Here is a 21411-nt window from a genome sequence, read left to right on the forward strand (position 1 = left end):
TCTTATCTATCAATTGGAGACACAAGAGTCTTTCCTCTATATGAAAGATTAATATCCCTCGCCTATTACTGGGGACTCCATCACGCATTGTGACTACATCGACTGCTAAGCTTTCGTACATTTCGGTCAGCAGTGTCAGTCTCAAGGCGATCGGCAGATACTTTTAAAAGAACATCAATGGCAGTTGCTCTACTGATGAATACATTGATCCTGGAAACGTACTCAGTACAACATTTAAGTGCAGATGTCTCAAGCACCGACAAAGCAAAGTCGCGTGATGGGCAGCCTACATGCCGTTTTAGCCCTCGTAACAGATATCCCACCTTACGTCAATGTATTTGAGCTTGTTGAGCACCCGAGTATTGGTGGCTTGCTCTACCACCCTCCTGGAAGAAGCAAGCAAACGATGTCTGGCATCACTATCATCACCATGAGAAGCGTATATACTAAGTTACTGGGATTCGTCTTAGTAATCCGGTCACGGGACATCGTTCACTCTTACGAGGCGCTAGTACTCCATCTTGAAAATCGATAGTTGCTCCATACAGATGTCAAAACTGAAACGGCATATAGACAAGCGGCCTCACAGCATGTAGAGGGGCAATCTGAATGTGAACGGCAGGGTGCTGTTGTGAGCATAAGGTAGACACTTGGCGCTGCCGCAGTTGGCTGGACGGAATGGACCAATGACGCTAGCCGCTGGAGCAGTAAGCGAAATCCCACACAAATCCTTCCCAGCGGAACCCTAGCCGGAATCTTTGGGGGGTCTCTAGCCTTCTGCTCAGTCGAAGGACATCTTCAATCCGCCAACTCATCGTCAACCCGTTTCTTGTTGCGACACATCCCGTCAAGATGGCCAGTACGTTACCTGAGCTCCGGCATTTTGATATTCTCAAAACGATTTATACCAGCACAATGTCACCCGGATTTCACGGAAGTCGCTGACGGTCATTTTCACTTTAACAGAGTCCAAGAACGCGTCCCAGCACCACCGCAGCCAGAAGGCTCACCGTAACGGGTTCGTACAGTCCTCAGCAATTTGAATCGAAATATTTTGGTTGGAAGGGGGAAGATTTCGTTGCAGTGGTTGTATTGACATCACCGGGGTTGGTCCTGAATGGCTTGCGACCAGCTGTCAACATACCTACCAACCACATGTCGAAGGAGGGAAAGACAGTTCGCTGATATTTTCCGTTTGATTTCAACAGTATCAAGAAGCCTAAGACTCACCGTTACCCTTCCCTCAAGGGTGTTGACCCCAAGTTCCGCCGCAACCACAGACACGCCCTTCACGGCACCATGAAGGCTCTGGTACGTTGGCCTTGCTGCTGCTTAGGTCGAAAGCAGCCGGATGTCGGAGGACATGGCTAACTATTCCTACAGAAGGAGCGCAAGGAGGGCAAGCGGGAGGTCGCATAAATTGATTCATCGAAATAAATGGGAAGCGATTCGAGTTGGTTTAATGTGCGATGACACAGCGTCATGTTGGAAGAGCCTGGCTGGGTTTCCGCACGACGGTTTGTTAAATAAAACAAAAATGGATTCAATTCCACGACTTGGCCATCATGGGTGCCGGGAGCATTATTTCGATTCTGCGATAGGTCATGCTTTCTTGCCGACTTGAATCTGACCTTGCTTTTTTTATCAGGAACGATATGCGGTCACCCCGTCGTTCATTCAGGCATATGTGTGTACAGCTTCGTGTCTTTTCCATGCGCGTTTGCTGAAGGATTTTTAACGTGCCGAGAAGAGATCTCATGCCCTCCTATTACCAAACACCCTTTCCCTTTCTCTCCCGTGGCGAGAGGGTGCATGGATGGAGGGCTACATACTTGTAAGCAAGATAGTCTGAATACCAATATGAATGGATCTCCTTTGTTTTGCGAGCTCCATGCGCTTCGTTCAAAAGGACCTGCTTCAAGAGCTCATCGAGCCAACCGTTTTTAGATCTACACCCTCCAAACAATAAGCCTCTTATCAAACCCACCACTAATAAGCCACTCCTCTTTCACCACCTTGCCATCTCGCTGCACCTGAACCCAACCAGCCCAGATAGCCCGTACTTTCGACCCAACCTGATGCCCATCTTTCAACGTCGCCGTCACCTTCCCTGTCCTCGCCTCAACCCCCCGAATCACCCCATCATCCCCATTCACCCACACTCCCGAACCATCGGGCCGCCAAACCACCTGCGGAGTGGAGTAGACCGTCTGCGGCGCAAAGGTATTAGCCTGGATCATGATGGCCGCATCTTCGCGGTTCTGAAGCGCAAGCGCCTCAAAGGCCTGCGTGGCTTGTGTCTCTGGCTGCGCGGACGTACCGCCCATGGACGGGGTGGGCTCCGACGGCCCCTGGTTCGGGAATAGCAGGCGCACGATGATGACTTTCATGTGCGGGAGGGTCGAGGCCGCGACGGCTATGAGGCCGGGATCGTGCGGGCTCAGAGCTAGGCATGAAGGAGAGAAGGCGACCCAGGCGTTAGAGTGAGGGGCTAGGTTCTGCTTGCCGAGGAGCTTGCACTCGGTGGGAGCCTCGGTAGGCGTCGACGGCGGGACGGCGTAGTAGAAGAGATAGGTCGAGTCGCGGCGCGAGGCGAGCAGGACGAGTTCCTTTGTATCTGGGTGGCGGACGAAGAGGATCGATTCTGGGTTGGTGAGCAGGTTGATGGAGGTGATGGGCTCCTTGAGCTCCACCGGGGCAGGATCTCCTGCTCTGCTGGGAATACGGAGACGGTAGAGTAGGATCTTGGAGTCCCAGCCAGCGGTAGCGACCCATACGGCGTTGGACGCAGTTTCGCCTGGCTGTTCGTCTTCATATGCGATCACCTTGACTGCATATTTGGCATGATCTTTACGGCGCGACAGAATCTCAGCTCCCCGTTGGAGAAGGAGCTGGCCGGACATATTGGTCATCAGGACGTATTTGCCATTCTGAATCGTCGCGTACGATAGCACCGGGGAGTCGGAGTGTCCAGCAAACGAAGTGACAACGTCGTTGCCTTTGTCTGCCTTGAAAAGGTGCACTTGTCTATCTGCGTCCGTAGCGACAATGTAATGTGACGCGCCCTCTTGATTCTCCTCCTGGCTAGGATTCTGCCATGGTTCTACCGAACATGCTAGGAGATTGGCAGAGGATGGCGTTTGGATGACATTCGGTGTTGAAGGTGCTGGGTCGTGTCAGCAAACATAAATATGTATGCAACATCGAGGCTGCAAGGGAGTGAGGGACGATTGTTGGCTAACCTGGAACAGTCCAGACGTTTTCCTCTTCACTTTGACCGTATCGCTCGAATTTTACGCTCTCATCAAATACTTGTTTCTCCTGAAGGACCCCTTCGATGGTCCACTCGTTCTTGTCGGTCTTCCCACTCAGCTGCCCCGCATCAGCAGGAAGTCCCGCTTCTCGGATGAATACATTCAGGGTCTCTGTATAATTATTCGAACGAAGGAAGCGGGCTACTAGAACACTAGCCAGTTGTGTTGTTGTCGTCATCCCGCCAGTCTGGTGCCTAGCGATTTGAGATATTGACACAGGAAGCCGAACGATGTCAAATCGCTGAGAGTTCCGCTCCTCGGCGATATCAGTTCTTCCTAATACAAACAAGGAACATTATATTGAATTTTCAACAGCTTCATTGCTTAGATTTATTCGTCAATTGTTATAGTACAGATTGAATAGAGTTTGAATAATATCGAAAGTTCGGATGAAATCAGCTATGCAATGGTATCAGGCCATCCCTAGATCTTTGGAGCAAGAATGAAACAAAACAGTAGCAGTGTCCAAAATTTGTTGCTTGATGCAAGAGCTGCCTATCTTTAGCCAAACATGTCCTCTGCCCTCCGTCGAGGACCGCCCCGCCCTTCTATCTTATCAGAGAATAACTCTTTGCCGGCATTGGAATTGTACTTGGAAGGGAACAGCTCCCGGACAGATGAGCCTCGGCCCTTGATTGACATGCCATTGGCAGCACCTCGAATTGAGATACCCTGGTCTTGGCCAGCTGCCCCGCGAATGCTGACCCCGGTTTGATCCTCCGAATCCGGAAACAACTCGATGTTCTTATTGCGCGACGAGTTCTGGTCCCGAGCGCCATCCGCCCGGGGCACAGAGATTCTCCTCGAGAACAGATCTGCAGTCTCATCCGCGGCATCGATCGCATCTGAGCGGCGATGATTGCTTTGTTTGCTTGGAAAAAGCTCTTTCTTGAGGTAACTTGACGCTGGCTTGTTTGGAAAGAGCTCGCGGGCATTGGAGTCACTGTCGCTAGTACGAGAGGGGAAAAGCTCTTTGCCTTCGTTGCGACGGATAAGCTGTGGCGAGCGCTCCCGGAAGCGACTTCGCGTGCCGCGTTCCTCTTGTTCTAGACGACCACTCTCGGCCAGGGTATCGCGACCTGGAGAGGCGCTCCGATTCCGAAGGCGGCCAGATAAACGACCTTCGTCAGGGAATAGTTCCCGCTGGCCTCTCCGTGTTCGTCCGTTGCGACCTCTCTCTGAGTCTGAATAGTCGGTGCTAGCACGCGGGCCTTCGTCGTCGTACATATTGGCACTGAAGTTGTCGTCCGCGTCACGGTCTCTCCGCCGTCTAAGCTCCCGGCCGTCAAACCGTCTTCGTTGATAGTCGCCATCGCTTGAGCCTTGGCCACCTTGACGACGTCTTTCTGCGAGTTCTCGTCGTAGTTTCTCCCGGGGGTCGTGTTCTGGGTGCATGAGATAGAATCGACTGGCTTCGTATGCGCGGGGCTTTTTGCGATCGGTCTTCACAGCGGACCTCACTTGAAGCACGGATTCGGGGTGGGTTGACAATGCCTTGGCGGACCGTAAGCGCAAAGGCGGAAATGAGGATGTATCTTCCTCTTCGCTGGCCTGTGTGAAAGCTGCCAGAGCTTGTAGACCAACTTCGGGAGATGAGTAGATGATATTTGCAGACGTGTCGTCAATCCACTCGATGCGGGAAGGGGTCTCGCCGGAGAAGTAATCCGTCGCGAATTGTTTGATGTTATCTGTAGTTAAATCATCAACGCCTCGTATGTGAACTTTCTCGTACTGCGCTTCAGCCGTTGTGGGATCGACCAAGCCGTCTTGAGTAGTAACTGTTGTCGTCGCGGGTTCCTAAGGAAGGTTGAGACACGTTAGTTATAAGGGAAAGGCAAGCAGACAAAATGGGGCTATTGTCGCTCACTATTTCAATTGATTCCGGCTCTGGGAGCGGCCCGAGGTCAATATCCATGTCGATATCCATAGAGGCGTCCATGGCGATGGAAGTTAAGTGAGCACCGTTTGTCGGGTCAGGCTGTGTCATGCTGGCAACCTCCATGACGGAGGAGACAAGATACGTGGGCAAAAAAGAAAAGAAAAGAAAATCGGCAGACACGTAGGGTCGAATAAACACTGATGGTAGAGACAATCAATTGAGGGGCCGTGAAAAACGTGGAGTCGATAAATATTCAGCGAACTGAATCTGCAGCGAGTCCAACTGCAAGATGAAGTTACTTTGATTGCCCAGCTGGGAAAGGCGTCGGGCGGAGTAGAGCTCCAACTCCGCCACATCTCACCCCATATAGGGACACTGGAAGGTGATGGGCTTCAATTGAATGATGACATGTAGCAAATTTTACTTGCAAATATTCAGTTTGACTTCAATGAGCAATCAGATACAGACTACCTTTTGTCGGTGAAACTGAGAGCATACATGGAATCGCATTCGCCTCACAACATGCTGCCAGGACTTGATGGGCCCATTCAAGAGGCGTCAATGCCTCAGTCTTTGCTCACGATTAGAGTCTCAAGTCAACTCTGCCGGCTTCGCTCTACAACTTTCGTCCGAGCACAGATGCGAACAGCAGCAGCGGGTTACCGTTGCTTCGGGACTTGTCGAGATGGTGTCTGACTCGAATCTCCGTCGCATCTTTCCTGAAACATTATTTTAATGCTGCAGAGTAACCAGGGGCATTATAGCGGACATTCCTTGAGTTTATGAAACAATACTGTGTTCTTGGGCCTCAGGTCTATAGCAAGATAACTTGCTTGTGCCCGTCATGACTCTGAGGCTACCTCCATCTTTGGATACGGCTATGGCAACTACGGGGAATTAGCCCCATCTTTTCCGTCGGCTCGCCCCAGATCTGGGGCGTTATCTACCTGCAGTCAATGGGATCAAAGCCTTGATCAATCACGGATAGCAACTACCGTCAATCCACTAAGCCGCCCATCAACTTGCCTTTCGTATGATACACTACAGAGTACTTGGTGATCATGAAGGGAAACGCGGTCATAGTGGGTGGCATAGTCGGGGTAGTGTAAGTATGTAAGCCTTGAGCCTTGATAGCTCACACCCAAGAGCCAATTGCTGCACATTTTGTAGATTCCAGATCCCCAGTGTTTGCAAAGAACACCAGTGTGGGACCGGACAACTAACAAGCTGCATACTTTCGGCTTCCCCCGCTCAAACATCGTCCTTCCCCCCACTGCCTCAATTAGGCTATTCTCCAACGCTCATCCTCTGGTAAGCCTTTGATTCAGGCTCTAATCCAGTCCGATGGACGAATAATGTGGATACACGGCGTGATCCCGCTTCTATATGCTCCAAAGAATAGTGTAGGTTGGTTGCTGTCAACTGGTCCCCCCCGCCTCCACCTCCGCCTCCACAGGGCTTTTTCCGAGGACATAACGCGATTAATTGCAGCCATATATCACGCCGGAAAGGCTCTCTTGCAGCGCCAACATGATGACAGGGTCATGGACCGCTGCTATGGAGATGATGTGGACCTCGCGTTCCACATTTACAGATGATGCTCTGGCCAATCTGGATTCTGACCGAAGATGCAGTGGAAGTGGCTAGCTTTCCATATGAGTGAGCTGTACCCCGAAATAAACGTGTTTCTTTCTGGACTCGCTCTTACTTTAGTTTTGAAGACAATAGCGGACGTTATTATCGACCTGTCATTGCTAGCCCACTGTATCAATAATGCTTTACGCTGAAGGTGATAAGCTCATCTACCGATTTGATGACCACATTCTTTGGATCCAGCCATGGAGCGAGAATGCTTTTCGTATAAGAGCCACGAAGCTGGCGTCTATGCCCTCTGAAGATTGGGCACTCTCCGCAAAACCGAGCACACAGCAGCCGATTATTGAAACCCCCGCTGGCAAAGAGGCCCGCATTTCCAATGGTAAGATCAAGGCAGTTGTCTCCCAGCGAGGCAAGATCACAATCTACAACTCGAACGGTAAAAAGCTTCTGGAAGAGTATGCCCGTCATCGTCGTGATCCAATGGACCCGAAATGCAGCGCTCTCGAGATTGAAGCGCGTGAGCTGCGACCAATTCTGGGAGGGGACTACCATCTGACGCTGCGATTGGAGTCGCTAGACCCGAAGGAGAAGATCTACGGTATGGGCCAGTATCAGCAGCCTTATCTGAATCTCAAGGGAGCCGACTTGGAGTTGGGACACCGGAATTCCCAAGCTAGTGTTCCGTTTGCTCTGTCCTCCCTTGGCTATGGCCTATTGTGGAACAATCCCGGGATCGGACGAGCCGTACTCGGAACAAACATCATGAGCTTTGAGGCATATTCGACCAAAGTCCTCGACTACTGGATCGTTGCGGGGGATACGCCGGCGGAGATCGAAGAAGGATATTGCAAAGTGACAGGTTATGTCCCGATGATGCCAGAGTATGGTCTTGGATTCTGGCAGTGCAAGCTCCGCTATTGGAACCAGGAGCAGTTGCTCAACGTGGCTCGAGAGTACAAACGACGCAATGTTCCTTTGGATGTTATTGTAGTTGACTTCTTCCACTGGAAGCACCAAGGAGAGTGGAGTTTTGATCCTGAATTCTGGCCGGATCCAGGTGGGTCTATTTCGGCCACATGATATGCATGGGTGATTGCTAATAGGGCTGCGACCACAGATGCGATGGTGAAAGAACTCAAGGAGATGAATGTGGAGCTCATGGTCTCTATCTGGCCTACGGTCGAGAACCTCTCCGAGAACTACCCGGAGATGCTCGAACGCGGTCTGCTGATTAGACATGACCGCGGCCTTCGAGTAGCTATGCAATGTGATGGCGACGTCACACATTTTGACGCGACGAACCCCGAGGCTCGCAAATACATCTGGGAAAAGGCGAAGAAAAACTACTACGACAAAGGGATCAAGATCTTCTGGCTTGACGAAGCCGAGCCTGAATACTCGATCTATGACTTTGATATTTACCGTTACCAGGCTGGCAGCAACCTACAGATCGGTAACATCTTCCCCCGGGAATATGCGCGGGCCTTCTACGAAGGCATGGAGGCCGAGGGACAGAAGAACATCGTGAACCTGCTCCGGTGCGCCTGGGCCGGCAGCCAAAAGTACGGTGCTCTCGTCTGGAGCGGCGACATCGCGTCGTCGTGGGGTTCCTTCCGCAATCAGCTAGCTGCGGGCTTGAACATGGGCCTCGCAGGAATCCCGTGGTGGACGACGGATATCGGGGGCTTTCACGGGGGCAACCCTGCTGATCCTGCGTTCCGGGAACTCTTCACACGGTGGTTCCAATGGGGTACGTTCTGTCCCGTGATGCGTCTGCACGGTGACCGGGAGCCCAAGCCTGAAGGCCAGCCGACTGCTCCGGGCGCCGACAATGAGATCTGGTCGTATGGCGAGGAGGTGTATGAGATCTGCAAGAAATACATCGACATTCGAGAGGAGCTGCGGAACTACACCAGGAGTCTGATGAAAGAGGCGCATGAGAAGGGCACGCCGGTCATTCGCACTCTATTCTATGAGTTCCCCGAGGACAAGAAGTCCTGGGAGGTTGAGACGCAATATCTGTTTGGGTCCAAGTATCTTGTTGCGCCAGTCCTTGAGGCCGGACAGCGAAAGATCACGGTGTATCTGCCTGAAGGAGCTTTATGGAAGCTATGGGGGGAGGAAACGGAGCGCCCTGGAGGGCAAGATGTTGAGGTTGCATGTCCCATTGAGACGATGCCGGTCTTTGTCAGGGTATAGGCAGTAACATATACCAGCCATTTGGAACCTTATTATAACAAGAAATTTAGTCTGTCGGAATTATCTCGCTATAACAAGGCTCCCGGTGATTAGTATTACTACAGGTTCCAAGCTATTTATTAGGCGTCTACAGGAGATAGTCCCACCCATGACCTCCGGAGCTCATCAGATTTGGACTTTGAGATTGCATTCAGTCAGGAATAATCACCCCTTGCTTGGGTCCCGCCTTATTTGTCTTCTTTTGTCAATTAACTGCCGACCATTCGGGCTGACGTCGGCGAGCTCAACGTGCGAAGTCCACAGAATCACCAGCACGTCGGTTAACAGAAGCGAATAACTCAAATTAGTCACGAAAATCCAACAGAACGGGAGCTGAGCAAGGAGCAGAAACGAGGAATTTGTCTTTTTGTCTGAGACAGAGCCATAGTCTGGATGATCCAGAAACTTCAACATCTGGCTATGAGCCTTTGTGTGTACTGTATGATAATGTACAGAAACAAAGGAGTCCGCGGCTCCCGTCGGCCATCAATCTCCCGGCTCGGACCACTAGGCTCGCCTTCTTGAATTATCCCTATACAAGGGCTACTTTTCATACAATTATAAAACTCCCAGCACCTCAGACGATTGAGACTCCCACAGCGGCTCCTTTCCCCCGTGCCTCGGTGGGTTTCCTGGTAAACGTATGGTCTTGCGACAGCTGTCATCACTCCAACGCTACCCCAATACTTTGTCTTGTTGACGTATATCCCACCCGATCTCGGGCGAACATGGCACCAAGAAAGGATTTCGAAGACAAGGCTACGGTTCCAATACAGCCAGTTCCAGGAAAACGGGGCTATGAGTTTGGGGGCCCGTATGTTGTTTACTGTATTCGCATGCTTGAAACCCGGAATTGACTTTTCACTAGTCTCGGCGCGTTTGTATTCATTTTTGGTCTCTCAACTCTTATCTACTGCCTCACCTTCCTGTGTAACGATGTGTCAGGCTGTCCTGTTCCGTCGCTGCTGAATCCATCGACATTGTCCCTAGACAAGCTGAAGGAGGAGGCTGGCTGGCCACAAGAAGGCCTCAAAGCGTTCTTTGACGTTCGGGTGACCGTGTGGGTGCTGAGTTATTACGTACTCAGTCTGGTTCTGTACGTATTTCTACCAGGTGAGGTGGTGGAGGGCACGGAATTGGCCTGCAAGGGAAGGCTTCGCTACAAGTTCAATGGTACGAAACTGGGAGCTGTCTTCTACGTGGTGTCGACTGACGGATTATAGCCCTTCCTTCCGCCATTCTGATCCTCGGTGGTTTAGCCCTGGGCACATACATGCACGGTGCTGACTTCGTCGTATGGACTTTTCTCTGGGATAACTACGTGCAGATCATTACGGCAAACTTGATAATTTGCGTAGTCCTCGCCATCTTTGTGTATGCGAGAAGTTTCTCCATCCCTGCACCTGGTCAACCCAACCCGGAGCTGAGAGAATTGGCACCAGGTGGTCACTCTGGAAATGCTCTGTATGATTTTTTCATTGGTCGGGAGCTTAATCCTCGGGTGCAGTTGCCCATTCCCTTTGTTGATGAGGCCTCACGAACGATCGATATCAATGTGTGGTGCGAAATGAGGCCAGGTCTGCTTGGGTGGATCATACTGAACCTGTCCAATATTGCCCGCCAATACAGGACGTACGGCTACATTACCAATTCCATCGTGCTCTCTACCGTATTCCAAACCTTCTATGTTCTGGATGCGCTGTATATGGAGCCGGCCGTGCTAACCACGATGGATGTGATTATGGACGGATTCGGTTACATGCTCTCTTTTGGACACCTGGTATGGGTACCGTTCATCTACAATATCCAAACCAGGTACCTTGCGGTTTTCCCGTTGGAATTGCGCTTGAGGGAAATCCTTCTGATCTTGGCTGTTACTGGCGCGGGGTACGCCATTTTCCGCGGTGCCAACAATCAGAAGAACCGATTCCGCAGGGACCCAAGCGACCCACGCATGATGCATATCAAGTACATCCAGACGTCTAGTGGCTCGAAGCTAATGATTTCTGGCTGGTGGGGACTGGCACGCCATATCAATTATTTGGGCGATTGGCTGATGTCATGGTCATATTCCTTGCCCACCGGGATTGCTGGCTACACCATCATTGAAAGCATCAATAGCAGTGGCGACATGCAGAAGCAGGCCATACAGACTCCCGAAGTACGCGGATGGGGAATGATTTTTACCTATTTCTTCTTGGTTTATTTCGGTGCCCTGCTCATTCACCGGGAGGGACGTGATGAAGAAAAGTGCAAGAGCAAATATGGCACTGACTGGGAGCGCTATACGTCTATTGTTCGCAGCCGCATTATTCCTGGTATTTACTAGTGCGTTTGCCTACAATTCTGTATATAGAACTGGTACAGACGGACTCGACAATCCAGGGTTACTGTTAGATTTACGATATCATGATAAAGTTTGTCAGAGTAAGTCACCAGATGACACTACTTCTATGGAGGGTTTCGAATGTATGGGACAGCATGCAGCATCAGCTGGGCTCTTGCCTGGATCGGGTGGCTTCATGATGCTTCCGCATTCATCGCGGCGTTACGACTATACAGCACCAGGAATCCAAGTTTAAGTGCCAAGTTCATTTACTGGCCAACGTGAGGATAGCATCACGCTGTTGTAACGAACTCTGTCTCCCTTGCCCGCGAACAGGGAACCAAACCGAGAAGATTGGCGGAAAAGGTGTCTGTTGCAGTACAATCAGGTCGTTGATGGCCGTCAACTTGTGCAGTACTGCACCCTGCTCCCTGGGACTGGCAGTTTGGAATGGCTGGATGCAGGACTCAATAGTTTGCGCAATTTCTGCCTATGTAAGAGACCTGTCCATGTCTACCTTTCCCGGGATTACTGGAAACCAGCCTCCCCCGGCACGACGATTCGTAAAAATAAGGACGACACAGAGATCCCCTTGCCTCATGCTGTTGGGATACTTCCAGCCCCGTCCGGAGCGCATTCTCTAGTTGTAAAAGGGGCTCCATGCTGCAATGATACACAAGGCAAAATCCAGCTGTAAACTGGCGAGGTTGGCAATGATTCCAGCCAAGGCGGGCTTGTTATGGCCGGTTTCCGTGCTGACCATTTCGGCCACCGAAGCTCCTTCAAACTGATTTGTGATAACCCACGACGGCCACCACCATTTACGCCTACGCTACTCTCCTCTGCGAGGATCCAACCTCCTGCAATGATGGTGAACAAAGCTCTTATGCAGCCGCGGTTGCTATTGCTAGTGGAATTGCCCATGTAGTAGCCATTATGATCCTTGGACCAATGGAGCGACTTGTAAAGAAGCATTTACAAGCTGGCCTGCGAATCTGGATTGTGTGCCGGGCCACCAGTGTAACGTGCCTTGTTGTTGGAGGTAGTCAATTTCACCAATCTTAAGATTGTTGGCTGACCATGGCTGGCCATAGCAGTATCCGTCCGTAGTCTACCCATCGCGGTGTCAGGACGCATTTTCGAGGGCCTTGCATCGGATAACCTGCTTCATTTCAACCTTAACACCATCTATGTTTCTCTAACCTTGCCATCCTCAGTCTCTGGTCAAAAAGCCTCGCAGCTTATGGCGACTTCACTCGGGCTATATATGCTTGGGACGGCTGTTAGTCCTGTTGCAGTGAGCCTCTTTCAGAGCTATACAGCAAGTTTCGCTGCAGCCTTGGCCATCTTTGGCATAACACTGGCATACCTGGTTATTTATATCGATATACCAGCTCCGCAGGCTATGCCTCAGGTGGAAACATATTCATCAAAAATTCTTTCAGGCGTTGGTATCCTGCTCTCCCCACTTCGATCATTCCTTGACCATCCCCATGCCATCCCCTACGGACTGTCCCTGCTGCTTTATACCGCTGTCCAGGCCCATCTCTTCCCGGCAATCATGGTATTTGCCTCAATCCGGCTGCATTTTAGTGCGTTTCAAAATGGCCTGCTTGTGTCCATTGCTGCTGCGTGTGCCAGTGTGTCTCTTTTCCTTAAAGTATTCATCATGCCCCGCGTGCGATGGCTAAGGCTGAACTCAGAGAGGCCTACAGACAGCACTGCTATACTCGCAGCACTAGTCATACAGATGCATGCTCTCATCGGCATCACACAAGTACGGAATGCTGGTCAACTATACCTAGCTGTCTCCGTTGCAGCCGCAGGGCTAGCTCTGCCAGCGTTCTTCAAGGGCCATTTTGTTTCACTCACGCCAGATGCATCGCGAGCGATCTCGGCATTGACTTTTATGGAGAATCTTGGAGGTTTAGTGTCGCCATTCGTACTTGGAAGCTGGCAGTCTTTTGCTCCAGGACCTTCTGTATTTATCTTTGCGGTTGCGGTACTGGGGGTAAGCCTAGGGTTGTTTCTTTGGGGAGAAGTACTTCGCTTCATTACACCAACTGCACAACAGAGCGATGATTGATTTGTCCGTTCGCCACTGTCTGTCGGCTTATAAATACCGGGCTCCAGGCATATTATGGTTCGGTCTCGCAGTAATTCGTATTAGATATACAAAGGTTTCCAAGGAGCATTAAATTAGAAAATATCCCCCAGCATGGACTGTCTCATGCCTGGCATCCCTCCAAAAGCCACCAAACCATGCACCAAAACAAATCCCATTGACCCACCGCATAAAACGCATCATCGACAACCGGCAAATACTTCCAGCCTGATACGCCAGCCCCTCAGACCCAGGACCGATGATTTGTGGTGGAAATTGGTGTGCAGGTGGTGGATGGCTTGCCTGACGAGGACTAAAATCTCATCACAAACTGCCAGAAGCTGGCACCAGTTCTACCAGTCTCCGGTCGTGGGGGTTTCATCATGGTGGTAAAGTGTTATATTACGCCGATCGGTTGAAGAGGGTGTAGGCAGTGGAGGTGTCATGAGAGGATTCTGAAGTTGGATACACTGGATCTGTGGCATACACAGGTATTTCAGGGGAAGGGGCGCGCTGATGGAGAAGTCTAAGCAAACTAGTGCATGCATATCCTTATCCAGTTAGGAAGTGTTGGTCGAGTCATCCTTTAATAACAGGATCAAAGCCACAAGGGTCAAACTTGACAGACAACGTGTGCGAAGATATCTTCCCAAGGATTGCGGCTTATTCCGAGAATCAAGGAGAATCAAAAAAGTTATGGGATATCCAATGGACAATCCAATGATATCTATCCTATGCAGGTCCCAGCGCCTACTCTGTACTCTCAACTGAGCCTTCAAGCCCCATTGCTTGTCATGCCATAAGCTGCCATAAGCTGCTTCCCTGCCACTCAGTTTAGCAGTCGAACCCCACATTATGCCGAAAAGCCCATTACATGACGCCATCACCGCATCTGTACTCCGTATCCCCGCCACGGGGTTAGGGCCCCCTGTATCGCCTTGAAGGATGCCAGAGTCTCATGCTTTGGTACTATTCTGGTGCATCCCGATACCATATTCGGGCTAGTGATTGGTTGCTCCCCACATGAGGCGACAAGCCCATTGCAAGGCTCACAAGGCTCAATCACCGCTTGTGGACCGGGTCCACAGGGTTACGGCCCCCAATATTGCGAACGGCACATAGGAGGAAACCTTTAGCACATTACAGATGGCTGGAGACCTGTGGAAATATTAAAGCGACTCGCAGTATGGAAGGGGAATGGAAGGTGCTAGCAAAAACAGTCCTGATCATGGCGCATCTACTCTTCTTTACGGTCTTGAATCTGTTTCTGTCTCTTCTATCATCCATGGTCACAGGAGCAGCTGCCTCTGCTACGCGATCCACGACCCATTCGAGAAATATAGACTTTGACGCGGCTGGATGGCATCCGTCCATAGCAGAACGAGATGATGCCCCGAAAGTCCCGTTACGAATCCTCCCTCTGGGCGCATCAATCACCTGGGGATACCTATCCTCAACCGGAAATGGATATCGCAAGCCTCTACGTGACAAACTCCGCTTCGAAGGCTGGGAAGTCGACATGGTCGGCAGTAAATCCAACGGTGACATGAGAGACAATGTATGTATCTCCCCCTCATCCCCCTTCCCAACAGCAGATAGACAGACATTTAACATATACACATGCGGGGGTGGGGAAAAAAAATAGGACGTAGAAGCCCACAGCGGCGACGTGATAACCCAAGTCCACACAGCTGCCACCAACTCTCTCGTCTACAAACCGAACGTTGTGCTCATCAACGCCGGCACCAACGACTGCGATCGCAACATCGACCCAGCGAACGCGGGCGCGCGCATGCGATCCTTAATCGAAACCCTCATCCATGCCCCCGATATGGCCCGCACGCTGATCGTCCTGTCAACCCTGATTCCCTCCGGTTCCACATCCGTCGAAGCCAACAGGCCCTCTGTCAATGCACAATACCGAGCACTGGTCTCGAACATGCGAGCCGGGCAGAATGTCTCCATCGTGCTGGCAGATATGGATCCCCCGGCCCCGAGTCCCGGGAATAACTGGATCAAGTACCCCGATAGCTACGCCGATAACAAGCACCCCAATGACTACGGGTACTCCCAGATGGCGGACATCTGGTACAATGCGATCTACGACGCCGCGAAAGCGGGACTCATCGTCGAGCCGGCGGACCTCAGTATCTCACCCCCGGGGACCTGCGATAAGGAGTACGGGAGCGGAGTCTACGCGGGCGGGTTCACGCAGCAAGGGACTGGTGAAGATGACGGGATCTATCGACACGACAGCGAGTATAGCGGGGCATTGTTCAGTGTGCGCGCCGGAAAGGGAGCCCTCGATCCCTACCGAGATGATGACGAGCTGTTCTTTTTCTTCGGCAGGCTTTATACGAGGGAGTATGATGACTTGATCATCTTCCAGAAGGATACTGAATCTGGGGCGGTAACGTTTGTTCCTTACACGAATCATGTTCACACTGAAAAGAAGGAGTTTACCAAGGGGGGTTCATTCTCGACTCATAATAACTGTAACCCTGGAGGTGTGCATTTTATTGATGTGAATGGTGAGCCCTGTGGTCTGTCCGCGGAGGAAGGATTAGCTGGGACTGATTTCTTGGTCGCCACATTATAGGTGACGGGCTTGACGATTACATCTGCATTGCCTTGGATGGGACTACCTACGCAAGCATCAACAATGGAGACGGGGATGCTGGCAGGAACAAGCCTCCATCCTTCACCGATATCGGACTCTGGAAGAGTTCGGAAGGACACGATCAGGCGCATGTGCGTCTTGCTGACATCGACGGCGATGGCCGCGCCGACTACTGTGTGTTGGCGGATAACGGCGACATCACATGCTGGCGGAACGGATGGATCGAAGACGTCCCGGCATACTGGCAGCCGCTGGGCAAGCGCTTCACCGGCAAAGGCATGGGTGACCCCCGCGGCGTGCGGTTCGAAGATATAAACGGCGATGGGCGCGACGACTGGATGTGGGTTGACGATGATGGCGCGACAACAACCTACACAAACTCCCGGAGCTGCATCAAAGGAGAGGTTGGTGACGGATTGAACGTCGTCTGGCGCCAGGGGTTCTACCAAGATGCGAATTCTGGCCCGACACATCCCGGGATGGGAGGGTTATTCGGGACATCCGGATTACGGGATCAGGTGTACTTTGCTAGGATATATGGAGAGGCGGCGGATTTTGGAGAGCTCGGGAGACAGGACTATGTGTTCATCGAGAAGGATACTTCTGACAAAAATCTTGGGCCGATGTATCGCATTCATGTGTGGAAGAGCAAGGGGGCGGGAGGGGCTAAGATCAAAGGTATGTGAGTGTGTGCGAAGAAAGTTCTTATATAAAAGACTTAATTGCTAATCGACGCAGCCGACGGAGACAGGTATTGTAATATGATGGGCCACAACAACGGGATGATGGACTACGTGTGGATCCATTCAACCGGCCGTATGCGCCTCTATCCGAATCGCGGCCTGGTTGAAGTACCCACGGACGGGTCAAGCTTCTGGGGAGGCAATCAGATCATCTTCGACCCGACCAAGGAGCAAATTGGCACCAAACTTGACCGGCGCGATCTGCATCTCGCGGACTGGGATGGCGACGGAGCCTGCGATATCATTTGGACCGACCCCGACAATCAGAACAAGGTCCAAGTGTGGCGGAACATGATCAAAGAAACCGGGCGGTTTAACTGGGAGTACCATAGTAGTGCCGCAACCCAGCTCTACTGCCCCGAGCACCGAGGCCTTGGTTTCTTTGACCGTCCGGTCCATTTTGCGGACGTTTCTGGGAACGGCAAGGCCGATTACCTGTGCGTTGAGAAGGACGGCCGCACCTGGGGCTGGGTTAATGGGGACGATGGATGGGAGTACATTGATCAATTCAAGTCCTCCGAGCAGAAGGACAGGGCCAATCTCCACTGGGCCGACGTGAACGGCGACGGAAAGGCAGACATGATCTGGACCGACAAGTTCTCGGGAGACGGGTCGGTCTGGTATAACCTTGGCCGCCGGGATATCAAGGGATCCCGATACGAATGGGGACCGCAAGGCCCCAGGTACCAAGGGGCTGTGGAAGGCTCGTGCACTTATTTCCCTGATCTCGACGGGGATGGCCGTGCCGACATGCATAGCATTTGGGATTCCATCAACAACACCGCGCAGACATGGTACAACCAATGTGCCATCAAAGATCACACAGGCGATGACGGCCCAATCACTGACCCCAATCTACCTGTATCTCCTGCCAGCATCGACGTCGTCCCTCACTAGGGCCGAGGTGCAGACGATCCTAGAAGGAATGCAAGATGCGGCTGATCCGCAGGAGTCTAATGGGACGTATTGCTCTAGTTGCTCTAGTAGTAGTAGCAATAGCAATGCGGCGGCATTGATTACTTGAAATAAACATAAAAGGGTTGGCCAATTCGATATGCCGCCACCTGGTTCGCGTTTCGTTACCAGGAATGTGGATGATAGGTGTCCAGTTGTTGTTCCAGAGATTTGAGCCTGCATTCGTCCAACGCGCAGTAGGGATTGAGTCATCACCTTTTGTCGATAAGAATACACAGTGGGACTGAAGGACTGAAACCTGTCCATCACACACCAGGAGAGCGCTGCTGATAGAGGACATGTCAGCAGATAGGGTTGAGCAGTGTCACTACTCACTAGGCACGTAGTATCAAGCTTCAGGCAGTTCAAGTCAGCTTCAGTTGAGCCGGGAGACGAGGTGTGAAGAAATCAGCATGAACGAAGACTAGGGAAAACATACAAAAGCTGGGATTCACTACTAACCAGCCAGGATATAACTAATCCCTATTTGAAGATTAGCTAACCTCTATATTTATTAACTTACCTTATTTACTTGTCCTGATAATCATGGCCTCTAGAAGCCTATAACTATAGACTGAAAGTATGCAAATGCAGACTTGGTTTTTGATTGCTTTCGAGACTTAACAATAGCGTCCTGGCCCATGATACTGACAGAATGAATACTGCTCCCCTCAATTATACCAGAATACAGAGGATATTAATAGACTTGGCATTACCCTCGAGATGATCTCGTCTGTGAACCTCCACAAGAAAGAGGAAAACTGCGCATGAAAGGCTGCTCCGGTCTAATATGTATTGCGCACGCCCTGCAACGCATATTGGATGGCTTTATTTCCCGAGGCCCCTAGATGCGCACCAAGACAGGTAGTCAGCCTTTTTTGGTTGGGGTTGTATATGCATCCCGTCGGAAAGCCAGAGCTTAGACCAGCTGGCTAACACCATTCGGGAGTCTCATTCTCATGTAAACTGGTGAGAACTTACACCGTCGGTTGCACGACTACTACTCTCGCCGGACCAGGTACCAGGGGTAAAAACATTGGTTACGGCGGAGAGCCCATGAACCCCGGAGATATACAGACCTGGAGCGAGAGGCTATCTTAATAAAACTGCTGCAGAAGGCTTCATGGAACAGCCGCTGTCCTGGCCCTCGGCATTTCCAGTCTTCCAGTGTCACCGATTCTACAGGACAAAAGACTTGGTGAGGTACAACCCGGCGGCCGGCGCCCTTCAAAATGTTTGCCGTGAAGACAATCAGGTCAAGAATCATGGTCAACAGATCGAACTCGCTACTCCATCGAACAGGTGATCTCCCCTACGACAATGCTGACGGCCATTTGTGTTTTTCTCAGGGGAAGGTAACCAGGTCAGGCTCCATGGACAAAGGATTGAATTGCAAGACATTGGATCAACGCCCAGTCGGCCCTATTAGCTCTGACAGCTGGGTCCTGCTGCCACGCTGTCGCAGATTTGGTTTACTTTAGCTCTGGGCCCAAGACTGTTCTGTATTTCTTCCGAGGATCAGACTCAAGCAACCACCAGTCTAGAACCCAGTCTGACGAAACGAGCAGACTGGTCTCGCACCGTCGGAGGTTGATCTGTCTGTAACTGAGATGTTCAAAAAAAAAAAAAAAAAAAGGCGGACAAATCACTTGGTTCTCACCAAGCTGTTCGTTTCCCCTATTTCTATCTTATATATGTTAGTTCGGAAAACATGTTCTTAACGGGATGCTCACCAACTCCTAGCCACACAACATGAATGCATTATCACAAGGCAGATGTGACGCGCAGAGCCTAAGGATTTAGCAGTTACTACGCAGTAATTAACATAATTCTTGGGTCAGCCGCCCATCCCATCCGCTCGACGTGTTCGAACGTTTGGAGCCATCCAAAAACCAAAGCAATATGTTTTCATTAGATCTAGATAGTACGCTAGATAGTACGGTGTGAGGGCAGCTAGTCCTAGTATACCCTATATTGAAGTAATTTGAAGTAATTAGAACACTTCAGTGGCGCGCGTTCTGGGGCTTGAGCTTCTAAATGTACAGGCACGGAACCAGCAGATGCCCTTTATATAGTTGTGCTGCTGTATATGGACATAAGCTACTACCACTGCTTCAACATATGAGTGTTGGCCTGTTAAACTAAGTATCAATTTACTTAAGTAGATACCTCAATACTACCTTGCATGCCATGGATTACATCCTTAACAGGATTATATCACATGATCCATGATATGGATCTCATCGCCAAGAACGCCACGTGGGGATCCAGGGCCAGATCAAATGCATGGGTGGAGAAATTCGATGCCACGAGGCGAAAATGCGTTGCGTCGGAGAGTACTTGGCAATGAGGTCTCTATTTACATTGGCTATGGTTGCGGGGATGTGGCCGTCTTGTTCTCCCGTAGCGATTGAGACATGTACTCTGTCATAAAACAGATCAAGAACAACAGATTATGCTGCACAGAAGAGTTCAAGATAACCAGCGAGGCCCGAATCAGTGATGCTAGACTCGTCAGAGGCGCCTGCAGGAGAACGGGTGGTCTTCCTGAGCAGATTCTGACGAGGGCCGTGGTTCGCTCATTATTTTCGTTGTCTTCTCGCGACAGGCGTGGTGCTCTCGAGGCCACGCGCAGCATGGAGTGAAGACTCTCAATAATCGTACTAAGGCGATTATGGTTAGAAATAGAGAGGGAAAAATGTCGAGCGTTCTTAACGGTTGCTTCAACATCTCCTAACATGAGCGTGGGGGCAGTGAGAGGTATTTAATTAATAAATCAAATCCAGTAAATATATGACATCGACCTATCAATTATACGTGTACTTGGATTTATCCCTCTTAATGATTATATGTTCGGGTATATGATGAAATCCTATGGGTTGTGTTTTTAATATATATATTCCCACACCCGACAACACATGAGCTCTCTCCACTGAAGAATTGGACTTAGCCCAAACTTGCTCCAGACCTTGGTGTGGTTATGGCCATGTCTCACTACCTAAGAATCGACTATCTGACCAGAGACATTGTCGTTGACGTCTGAAATCACAGTTGCCAACAAAAAGTTGTATCGTCATGGCGCAAAAGCTCGAGTTCACTTCGACCGAGCAAATTTATCTTCTCGCCATGATAAGTGACATCAACCACGAATACATCAACAACAGGCAAGGTGGCCGAGTGGTTAAGGCGTCAGTTTTGAATTTGAGCAAACTCAATAGCTGATTCCCTAGGGATCGTCGGTTCGAATCCGGCCCTTGTCGTTTCTTTTTTTCCCTTTTTTTTTAATCCGATTTCAATCTGGAACTTGAATTATGGTTAGAAAGATGGCTGAGTAATTTCTTTGATTCTGATTGGGTGATGTAAATGAAACGGGCTCTGTCGAAAGTGGAGTCCAGTCTTAGGGAGGACGACTCAATACCTGGGTGTTTTCCAAGTAGGATATCATCTCTTGCCCTCATTTCTCTTGAGAGTCGCGTTCTCGCGCGGTTTATCATTTTCCAAATTCCCAGCTCTTTTACCTACTCCATGTAAATGGTAACTCCCGCTGTGTCAATCATTGGATCGTGCCCTTGAGTATTTTACCTTGTTTGAGTCCCGTAAGTATGTACCCTACTGCAGTAGTGTTTAGTACAAC

The 21411-nt window shown here is 50.7% G+C and overlaps 7 protein-coding genes and 1 non-coding gene across 8 annotated transcripts; 6 read left to right on the plus strand and 2 right to left on the minus strand.

Annotated features, from left to right (window-relative positions):
• Positions 1-388: 388 nt before the first annotated feature.
• On the plus strand, positions 389-1419 carry AFUA_1G03110 (60S ribosomal protein eL29; the record flags this gene model as incomplete). The annotated part of the gene is made up of 4 exons (XM_744968.2): positions 389-859; positions 967-1018; positions 1209-1311; positions 1384-1419. Exons 1-4 carry the CDS (start codon positions 853-855, stop codon positions 1417-1419), a joined length of 198 nt encoding a protein of 65 aa, XP_750061.1. The 5' UTR covers positions 389-852.
• A 530-nt stretch (positions 1420-1949) lies between these two features.
• On the minus strand, positions 1950-3546 carry AFUA_1G03120 (uncharacterized protein; the record flags this gene model as incomplete). Its single annotated transcript, XM_744969.2, has 2 exons — positions 3243-3546; positions 1950-3166 (listed from the first exon to the last, which is right to left on the minus strand). The coding sequence occupies exons 1-2, from the start codon at positions 3490-3492 to the stop codon at positions 1950-1952; spliced, it is 1467 nt and encodes a 488-aa protein (XP_750062.1). The 5' UTR covers positions 3493-3546.
• Positions 3547-3615: 69 nt separating this feature from the next.
• Positions 3616-5478, minus strand: AFUA_1G03130 (NCBP3 domain-containing protein). Its single transcript, XM_744970.2, has 2 exons — positions 5182-5478; positions 3616-5111 (listed from the first exon to the last, which is right to left on the minus strand). The coding sequence occupies exons 1-2, from the start codon at positions 5314-5316 to the stop codon at positions 3816-3818; spliced, it is 1431 nt and encodes a 476-aa protein (XP_750063.1). The 5' UTR covers positions 5317-5478; the 3' UTR covers positions 3616-3815.
• Positions 5479-5568: 90 nt separating this feature from the next.
• Positions 5569-9136, plus strand: AFUA_1G03140 (putative glycosyl hydrolase). Its single transcript, XM_744971.2, has 3 exons — positions 5569-6852; positions 6915-7849; positions 7910-9136. Exons 2-3 carry the CDS (start codon positions 6967-6969, stop codon positions 8989-8991), a joined length of 1965 nt encoding a protein of 654 aa, XP_750064.1. The 5' UTR covers positions 5569-6852; positions 6915-6966; the 3' UTR covers positions 8992-9136.
• A 201-nt stretch (positions 9137-9337) lies between these two features.
• Positions 9338-11496, plus strand: erg24 (c-14 sterol reductase). The gene is made up of 3 exons (XM_744972.2): positions 9338-9844; positions 9899-10203; positions 10254-11496. The coding sequence occupies exons 1-3, from the start codon at positions 9759-9761 to the stop codon at positions 11357-11359; spliced, it is 1497 nt and encodes a 498-aa protein (XP_750065.1). The 5' UTR covers positions 9338-9758; the 3' UTR covers positions 11360-11496.
• A 712-nt stretch (positions 11497-12208) lies between these two features.
• Positions 12209-14174, plus strand: AFUA_1G03160 (uncharacterized protein). The gene has a single exon (XM_744973.2). It carries the CDS (start codon positions 12600-12602, stop codon positions 13440-13442), a length of 843 nt encoding a protein of 280 aa, XP_750066.2. The 5' UTR covers positions 12209-12599; the 3' UTR covers positions 13443-14174.
• Positions 14175-14227: 53 nt separating this feature from the next.
• AFUA_1G03170 (putative esterase) lies at positions 14228-18326 on the plus strand. The gene is made up of 4 exons (XM_744974.2): positions 14228-15018; positions 15106-15991; positions 16060-16758; positions 16819-18326. The coding sequence occupies exons 1-4, from the start codon at positions 14647-14649 to the stop codon at positions 17718-17720; spliced, it is 2859 nt and encodes a 952-aa protein (XP_750067.2). The 5' UTR covers positions 14228-14646; the 3' UTR covers positions 17721-18326.
• A 2614-nt stretch (positions 18327-20940) lies between these two features.
• On the plus strand, positions 20941-21037 carry tS(UGA)1. The gene is given in 2 exon segments: positions 20941-20977; positions 20994-21037. It is a non-coding gene (tRNA).
• The last annotated feature ends 374 nt before the right edge of the window (positions 21038-21411 follow it).

This window comes from Aspergillus fumigatus, chromosome 1 (assembly GCF_000002655.1).
Source record: "Aspergillus fumigatus Af293 chromosome 1, whole genome shotgun sequence".
Classification (NCBI taxonomy): Eukaryota; Fungi; Ascomycota; class Eurotiomycetes; order Eurotiales; family Aspergillaceae; genus Aspergillus; species Aspergillus fumigatus.